Consider the following 9,956-nt stretch of genomic DNA (forward strand, 5'->3'; position numbering starts at 1 on the left):
CTGTGATATATTTAAGAGTAGTGGACTGTACGATAAAAATAATTTAAAACGAATATTTTAGCGTGAGTAGCTCTAATCTTCGTTGAGACTGGAAGTAGCGGAGGGTGCACCCTTTCTCTATAGAGCAGATCAATGTGTGATGACTAAAAACACTTGCGTTGTATTTAATTGTTTAAAAATATCAATATAGAAAAACAAAATATTACTGAGATTGTGAGCGGTAATTGAACGTGCGTGCTGAGTCCACTAATGGCAGAACGGGAATTGCTGATTTTGCTTGATAAGCCGTTGAAGGTGCTTCTGGTGGGTTTATAGGAAACTATAGTTATTTAATTATAGCGATAAATAGCGTGATCAGTAATAATTGGAAGGCATTAGTTAGGCTGGAGCTGTGAAGATTGATTTGAAATGTATGCTATGATGTGGGTAGATTTGTAAAGAAAAATTTAAGATTAAAAATAAGAAGTATATATATATATATAAATAAATGCCCATAAACAGCACATCTTCAATCGTCTTACCTGTCAAACTTTTAAAGTTGGAAGCAACGTTCAAATTTTCTTCTCATTTAGTAAAAATGCAACTTCATTTATACACTTGTATTGTCAACACCTATCCCTAATTGTAATAAAAATCTATTGATAAAATAACATAACACACTTGCAACAAAAAACTTAAACTACCAATTTCTTTAAAGAGCAAAGCAATGACGAGAATGAAAATTAAGTATAATATTCTTCTTCTCTCCAACTTGCATCAAAGACGTAAAAGTACTAAACTTCATATTAATTGATGCATTAATGACTTATCCGCTGTTGAATGCTTACATTAATTTTGTCGAAAAGCATTATAATTACTATACAGTGTGAGTGAAAAGTATGGATATACTCTGTTTAGTTTTTGATGGATAAAGATAGAGGGATGGAACTTGGGACACCTTTCTAGGAAATAGAAGTGAACTTTTTAGTCACTGTTACAACTTTGCCTATTTCCCAAAAATGGGATTTGAGGGGGGAGGGGAGTGGCTTAAAATGTTTAAATGTAAAGACCCAATAGGTGACACCTCAGTTGAAAGGTCTTTGATAAAAGAGGAAGAACAGTGGAAACTAGAGCTTTCTATCTTAACACAGTACAAAATAGTAGCTCCTTGAAATTAATAAAAAATTTATTGATGCCTAACATGAACATCCACATTCAGCAGGTAAATAACAATAGACAACCACTTTCCCCCCCACCCCCCCCCCCCCCCACCCCCCCCCCCCCCCACCCCCCCCCCCCCCCACCCCCCCCCCCCCCCACCCCCCCCCCCCCCCACCCCCCCCCCCACTCTATGACTGTGTATTGTTGTAAATAACTCTTGCTCCTTCTGTATTTTGTACAAAGAAAGCCATTTTGATAAGCATAGGCTCAAGGATACTATATGTCAATATGAATTTAGATAGAAACCAAGAGTCTATGTTAAACAACTTAAACAGCTTAAGTGTAGAAATGGAACAAATTGTTCTGGAATTCCTTACGGAATCCAGATCAATAGCTGCTAACTGTCCAGATGTAGACTTTACTAAATTCTACAGCTTAGTTATTAAACTGATTATAGAATTGGACAATTTATCTTATGAAAAGGAAAACAACCCTTTGAAACCTAGATTTGATGAACTTTCTTGTGAATTGGTCTTGCTTAGGGACAAACTTTCCTACGAGAAAGAGAAAAGGCTTTAGAGATGGACAGTTCTTTTCAATTTCAGGATCAAGCCTTTTTAGAAAAAGATGAGTTAGAAAGTAAGATTAAGGCACTTAACGAGGAACTACAGTTATCACGGGTGGCATTTGAAAATCTTTCATCCGAAAATAGACTTTTAAATGAAAAAAATTGTAAACTTAGTCTAGAACAAACATCTGATAAGAATAAAATAATAGAACTAACATCTTGTAGAGACAAACTTGTAAAACAGGTGGAAAGTTCTAAATCCAGGACCAGTTCTGAGTGGTCCAAATCGAGATGGGTTGATGGTGATACGATTCAATTTTATGTAGACGCATGTGAGCGTGATCTCTGTGGGAGGAAAGATGTTGTGGTTATGGGACCCTCTGTTTCCCATGCCGCAAAACTCAGTGACCCTGTAGAGACCATAGCAATCCTGGAGAAACTTTATTTACGGGACAAGGATTTCGTTTTGTGCTGTGTAAATGACAGTGGAAAAGGACTGACTGGCGACAGTGGCTCACACTGGAGCCTGTTGTTAATTGACAACAGGTTCAAACAAGCTTTTCATTTGGATTCGATAAAAGGGTATAACTCTCGCCACGCCCGTGAACTATGTGTTAAGCTTGGTATACCTGATAAGGACTTCAATGAACTTCCAAATCAAACTATGGTAATACAACTAAGAGCAATGCAAGGTTGCTGCCTTCCAAACCTGCTCATGCACCTGACATTACTGTAAGTCAGCATAAAAGCAACAACAAAAAAGGTGTTGTCCTTTTATTAAGTGACTCGCATGGACGTGATATTCCAGAAAAACTTGACAAATTGCTAGAGCCTAAGCTTAAAGTAAAATATAGTGTTAAGCCTGGTGCTACTATGGAGAATGTACTGGAGGGCAGCAAACCTGGCCGGAATGAGCTTACAAAGAGTGACGTTCTCGTGTTGTTTGCTGGCACTAACAATGTCCCTGACAACTGTGGTGGTATTCTTTCATCATTAAGTAAATCATTGAAAGAGTCAGTCAACACCAATGTTATCGTTTTGGGTATACCTCTGAGGTATGATAATAGGGCCCTGAATAATAAAATCGGACAATTAAACAATGAGATCAAAAACTTAGTCAAATCCGACGATCACGTCACCTTCTTGCCTATAGAATCCATTCCAAAACACCACTGCACGAGACGGGGGCTGCACTTTAACAATCGGGGAAAGAGCCTCATAGCTACCATAATTTCTGATGCTATCTTGTCTCGTGCGGAGTACCGTAAGTCCCACGCCTTGTGTCATGAGATCCAGGAGAGAGTCAAAAGACGTGGAAGTGGTAAATCGTTCAATGATCCCCCACGGGTATACCGTACAAGAATATGGTATAACTCTCGGTTTGGCTCGGGCGCTTTCGGTGCGGAGAGTTCACCGCGAGAAACTCCTGAAGGTTCTGCCCGGCGGAGGGTGTGGGTCAACTCGGGAGTTGAGGCCAGCCATTTTTTGTACGGGGGTCGAGTCCGACAGCCAAGGGGATAGCACCATCATCCAGCTCTTTCTCGGCGGCAGGATCGGGAAAAATGTTCTTAAATGTATTTCACCAGAACATTTGTGGAATACGTTCCAATATTGACCTACTCCAAATTCATCTGGAATGCGAGCCGCCGGATATCTTGTGTCTTTCCGAACACAATCTTACGCAAGCGCAGTTCGAAGTTTTTAACTTGCCAGGTTACACAAGCGTTTCTGCTTTTTGCTGCAATTTCAGGCAGAAGGGAGGAGTTTGCATTCTGATGGATAGTAAACTGCAAGGTGATCATGTCGATGTTTCCCGATTTTGCTCTGAGGACGATTGTCAGATGGCCGCAGCAAGAATACGTCTTCAACATGAGGATCCCCTTTTTGTACTGGCGGTATATAGAAGCCCGGGATATGACTGCGAAGCCTTTTTTAACTCAATCAGCCAATGTCTTGAAAAACTGCTGAGTAAATCTCGAAAAATCATAGTGCTCGGGGACTTCAACATAGATGTCTTGAGTTCAAGGCCTTCAAGTAGAAACTTTATACATATAATGGGATCCTACGGTCTCAGGTGTACAATTTCATCGTACACAAGAGAGTTCAAAAACTCCAGAACCGCAATCGACAACATTTTTACTAACATTGATACACACGGGATAAGCAGCAAAGTTATTGTCACTGCCTTGTCAGACCACCACGGCCAGGAAGCCTTAGTAAGGTTGTCACCAGTGGTCCTCGATAGCTCTCAGTATAAGTGGTCTCGCCGTTTCTCGCCACAGAATGTCCAGACATTTAGACATTACTTAAGTAATGAAATGTGGGCTGACATGCTTAGCACAGAGAATGTCAACGACAAATTTGAGGAGTTCTTCAAAGTCATCAATCACTACTTTGAGGTTTGTTTCCCTTTGGTAAAATCTAGGGTTTGTCCTAGAAAGTCTGCCGGTTGCTCTGTCACAAACCCTGAGATCTTGCATATGCGGGATAGGTTGCAGTTTTTGCACTCAATAACAAAGGATTTCGATTCATCCCATCCCTCACGAGTATTGTATAGGAATGAGAGACGAGATTACAGGAAGGCTATTCGGAAAATCAAATCAGATCAAGTACTGACCAAGATTGCCAACTCCTCTAATAAAAGCAAAGCAGTGTGGGAAATCATAAACAACCAAAAGTCTTCAAATTCCAAGAAGAACTTGAACATTCAATTATTGGACGAAAATAATACCCATATTACAGATCCTACAACAGTTGCCAATATATTCAATAAATATTTTGCTGTTGTAGGACAAACACAATCAGATGTGACTTGTGGTAACACTGCTGCTATACACTCATCTTCAACTAGTATGCAGACAATATGAACTCCTTCTTCCTTTCACAAACGTCGGCAGAGGAAATATCACGCGTCATCCTTGCTATGAAATCCAAGCCATCTTGCGGATCTGATGGTATTTCTTCTAAACTCTTGAAACAGATCCATGACTTGATATCACCACTGCTGGCCTTTCTTGTGAATGAATCTTTTCAAGAAGGCGTTTTTCCGGATGTTTTGAAGCATGCTATCATTCGACCACTGCACAAAAAGGGTAAAAGGGAGGATTGCAGTAATTATCGCCCGATTTCCCTCTTGTCAACCTTCTCCAAGGTAATTGAAAAGATTTTTCTCGAGAGATTCTTGTCCTTTATAGACAAGAATAATGTCCTTTATCCTCAACAATTTGGTTTCATCAGAGGAAAATCCACGATGGATGCCGTGAACTTTGTTGTGTCATCTCTGGCTCAAGCCATGGACTCAGGAGATCCGGCCTTAGGTTTGTTTTTCGACCTTACTAAGGCATTTGACATGGTCAATCATGGCTTACTGATGGAGAAGCTTGACAGACTTGGAGTAAGAGGAGTACCACATTCCTGGATCTCATCATACTTAACAGGGAGGACTCAGTCTGTTCAGATACAGTACTCGGATGTCTTTGGGTGTCGTAGGTCAGCCAACTCAATCTCAGCTGGTGTTCTTAGGGGCGTTCCACAGGGCTCAGTTTTGGGTCCTGTCCTCTTTTTGCTCTTCATCAACGACCTCCCGAGGATTGTGTTTGGTGTCAATGCCTGGATTTGCTTGTTTGCGGATGACACATCACTCACGGTAAGAGCTCCGAATCAGTTAAGTCTTCGGACCTTGACATCGGAGAAGGTTTGTGAGATTGTGCATTGGTTTGAACAAAATGAGCTCAAACTGAATGGCTCCAAAACAAATCTCATGGAATTTTCCATAAGTGGTTCGGTGAGTTCCGAGCCGCTTGCAATATCTGTGGGGAGTGACGAGATCTCTCCGTGTGCCGTGAGCAAATTCCTCGGCGTTCATATTGACAGCAGGCTCAAATTCCATGACCACATTGAGTTCGTTTGCAGAAAGCTTAGTTCGGCTATTTTCGTAATACGGAATCTCTCAAAGATCGCTGACACTCGAGTGACACTGGCTGCATATTACGGGTTAGTTTATCCGTACTTGTCATATGCAGTCGGGATTTGGGGTGGTGAAAGCACGCGCACGGGGTTTATTTTTAAACTTCAAAAGAGGGCATTGAGAGCTGTCTTCAGCAAACCTAGCCGATCATCCTGCAGACCTCTTTTCAAGGAACACAAAATCCTCACATTTCCATCAATTTACATCCATAATTGTCTCACTTATATCCATAAAAATCCCCTCCTGTTCAGAAAATCCCACAACTCCAACACTTACCATCTCAGACATTCCAATAACCTTCAGATCCCTCCACACAAGACCAGTTTCTTTGAAAGGCAATTGCGGTTTGGTGGTATACGGTTGTTCAATGCTCTTCCCGAAACCCTTAAGGCAGAAGGTGACGGGAAATCGTTTGCTAAAGGGGTAAAGAACGTGTTGGAGGTGAAGTGCCACTACAGAGTCAGGGACTTCCTCAACGATAGTAGTAGTCTAAGGTGAAAGGTCACCTATGATCATGTTTAAGTTATTGTTATGGTCATGTACCGTACCTTGTTATTCTTAAAATATGACTACTTTAGTATTATTTTTTATTTGTTGAATGGAACAATCCTATTTTGTACATGACGCCATTGTATGACACCATATTGTGTTTTGTCAATAAAGAAATTTGAGTTTGAGTTTGAGTCTTCATATTCAGCCTGTAAGATCATAACACTTTGCTATATATTAAATAAGTAAAAAGTGAACAATGTTAAAATTATTATTATTCTAAAAAACATCTCTTTTTGAATTGAAACTTTAATTTTAGTAAATTTTAATATTATTCGCAACGCAATTAGTAATTTATGATAAATATTTTGTCCAACAAATATGCGTCACTCTAAACTTACAATTTACAAGTATTAATGTACTGTAATATTGTACAAATGTCAAAATGATAAAATGAGCAACGATATTACTGCTTTATTAATGCTTTTATTCCTCAAACCCGTTTTGCGGTGAGAAAGGACAGCAGACCATTTGTCAATTATGAACGTTTCCTCCATTGTTTTAATGCCTCTGGCATATTCATGTTTTTACTGTGTTGTGCAGTAAAAGGCAATGCATTAAAAGAAATAAAAAATATTTATTATTTAATAAAAAGTTAATATTTGTATTACCATCATACATTTATTATTTTGGAAATAATTCTAAGCAGAATTAGAGACAATTGCCAATTTCTGATGAAAGTTTAAGTATTTTATATACATCATTATTATAAATTGAAGTTTCCAGTGAACATAATCAGTAATATGGAATTGCAGCTATTAATGTACTGTATCTACGGGACATTACTTAAAACTAACAGTCTCAAAACGTTCCGCAAAAACATCCGTGCAAATATTGACTATACAAATTTATGATTAGGTTTACTTGTGGCTAATCTACGGTGAAACTGTTTTATGAAAATATTATTTTATGAAATATATTTGACACGGTCAGTCATGCACATCTCTTGGCTAAGATGGAGGCTTATGGTGTTTTGGGCAGCCTTCTTCAGTGGTTCCGTTCATATCTATCAAATCGGTCCATGACTGTAAAATTTTCTGGTGCCACCTCCCGACCTTTTCTTGCTACCTCTGGCGTACCACAGGGTTCCCACTTGGGTCCCTTTTTATTCACTTTATTTATCAATGACATCATTGACTGTATCGATGTTGAATGTTTATTGTTTGCTGATGACATAAAAATATTCACATCCGTTTCAACCCTGCAGGATTGCTTAAAACTTCAACGTTGCCTTCTTGGATTGGATGATTGGTGTGTGCAGAACAGTCTTAAGTTGAACATTGCTAAATGCGCAGTCATCACCTTTCACCGTTCCTCCGCTCCTATACTGTTTGATTACATACTCAATAACTCTGCTCTCATTCGTAAAACTTCTATTAGAGATCTTGGAATCATAATCTCCCACAGTCTTGGCCCTGAATCCCACATTGATGCCATCACCACTAAAGGCTCTCGTAATCTGGGATTTCTGATCAGAACTTCAAGAAGCGGACTGAGTGTTGCAGCTATGAAGTTTATCTTTACTGCTCTGGTGAGGTCAGTGCTTGAATATGGCAGCGTTGTCTGGTCGCCCTATCAGGTTGGTCATATCCAGCAGCTCCAAAGTGTCCAGGATCGCTTCTTGCGGGTGGTTAGAGTCAGATGTGGATTTGAATGCAGAACTGTGCCATTGGAGGATTTGGGGATTTCCTTGGGTTTGGACTCGCTTGTGAAGCGTAGACAACTTTTAGATGTGGTTTTTCTCCATAAACTAATTAACGGAGACGTGAATTGTCCAGAACTGCTCAGGCGGATCGACTTCCGAGTGCCTCATCAGACCAGGTCCCTTCACACTTTCTGCCGTCGTGTCTACTCAACCAGTTATGTACATCACAGCACTATCCCGAGACTTCACAGACTTGGAAACCTCGTCTCCTCCCGGCATGACTTTTGCAGTGATAGTGTTATGCACCTGAAAAAACATTTTCTTTTGATGTAGACATTGACACCTGGCTCATTGTAATATGTGTATATATTTCTTTCTTTCTATTTTTTCCTCTACTCTTTTCTACATGTATACATTTGATTCTTTTTTTTTTCCTTTTCATTGTTATAAATTATTCCTACGTAGTATATGTGTAAGTGCAGATGGATGTATATTTGATCGTATAATTACTGTTACTATTTATTATTGTTGCTATGCTATTATTGTTATTTTCTATATAGTATATTTTATATGTTATTGTTATGTTGTAGCAGTTTACTTTGGCATTGTTATTAATTTATAATGTGGATCATTTTTATTGACTCATTGTTGAATATAAGAATATCTTATTGTTTTTTTTTTACATGTACTAATGGTGTTACCGTAGATAAATAAATAAATAAATTACACATTGATGAATACACCTACGATAGTAGCCTACAGCTTTCTCAGTAACTGTCCAAAAATATTATAAAAATATCATACTACAACTTAATCAAGGTATTTAAATGTTCCTTAATTTTTTTCGAATACTTGTCCAGACAGAGTCGGTATATCAAACAGATGGAGATATTTGGTTGAAATATACAAGAGAATCTCAACAGTTTGTCTGTAACAAACTCTTTAGAAGATAGGAAAACGTGTTATATATATGTGACTAAAGTCAGTTAGGTTAGTCATACTTTTAGGTTAGCTTGGTTAAGTGCACAGTCTTCACGCCAACGTTTTGCGTTAATCATTTTGTTAGCAAAACCAAATACACATCTTCACATTGAATCACGATTATGTAACAAATAAGGTGATATTCTGTTGGTTAGAGGGTAGGGAAGAACATTCTCAACAAAAACATGTGTTTCATTAACCACAAAAACTAAGGCCAAATCCCTATAGTGGGAATCCACAAAAGGAACATGTAGTGTAAGAGCTTTCAGTTGTTTCCAAATATGACTCTACATTAATAAGAATTAGATACCTTAATTAAACATAATAAATCATGTAATTTGGTTTGTTTATAAGAACGTAGATATACGTTACCTGCTTGGCCGTTTTATGCAGGACATCAAAGTGGGTAGGTTTATAATGAAAGGACCTATCGCTTTCGAAATTGCAAAATGTCTCTTTAATTTTGGAGCTTATCAGACCAACAATGCGAATCACTACGAAGATCAAATTTAAAATATTCCTTACGACTTGGAGAGACAAGAGTATTTATAGAAACAGAATATAAGATAAATTACTTGTATATAAAACAACGCAGATACATTCCCTTTGACTTCTCATATTCCAAGTATTATTATTTTCAAAAGATTTTAACATTTAAATACTGTTTATAACTGTTGTTTGTGAGAAATTCTGTAACTGTGAAATTCTGTTTACGGATGGAATCAAAGTGATTTGAAGGATTCCTGTCGCTTTTGTCAATAAAGTCTGTTGTTACACAAGAAAGAACTCTCTAAGATTTATCAGACAAAAAGAATGCAATATTATATTTTATAAATAAATTGGTTATTTAAACCAAAATAATCTTGCTTGAAAATAAGTTCCAATTATATAAAGTTATACATTGAAAACAGGTTTTATAATATAAAAACTATTAAATGGTAGACAAAAATAAAACTAAGATGGTATAAGTAAATGTGTGATTATTTTATGAACACCGTATAAATTGTAACAATACATGTAAAATAAAGCTTTAGAATTAAATATAAACACACATACCAATAAAAGGCTGCCGCTGGATTGTTGTTTACAGTTAGAACAAATATGAA

The 9,956-nt window shown here is 37.9% G+C and overlaps 1 protein-coding gene across 1 annotated transcript; it reads left to right on the plus strand.

Moving 5' to 3' along the window:
- The first annotated feature begins 2,078 nt into the window (after positions 1–2,078).
- Positions 2,079–2,444, plus strand: LOC124361005 (sentrin-specific protease 8-like). Its single transcript, XM_046815043.1, has one exon. The coding sequence runs from the start codon at positions 2,079–2,081 to the stop codon at positions 2,442–2,444; it is 366 nt and encodes a 121-aa protein (XP_046670999.1).
- Positions 2,445–9,956: the final 7,512 nt, after the last annotated feature.

This window comes from Homalodisca vitripennis, chromosome 4 (genome assembly GCF_021130785.1).
Source record: "Homalodisca vitripennis isolate AUS2020 chromosome 4, UT_GWSS_2.1, whole genome shotgun sequence".
Lineage (NCBI taxonomy): Eukaryota > Metazoa > Arthropoda > Insecta > Hemiptera > Cicadellidae > Homalodisca > Homalodisca vitripennis.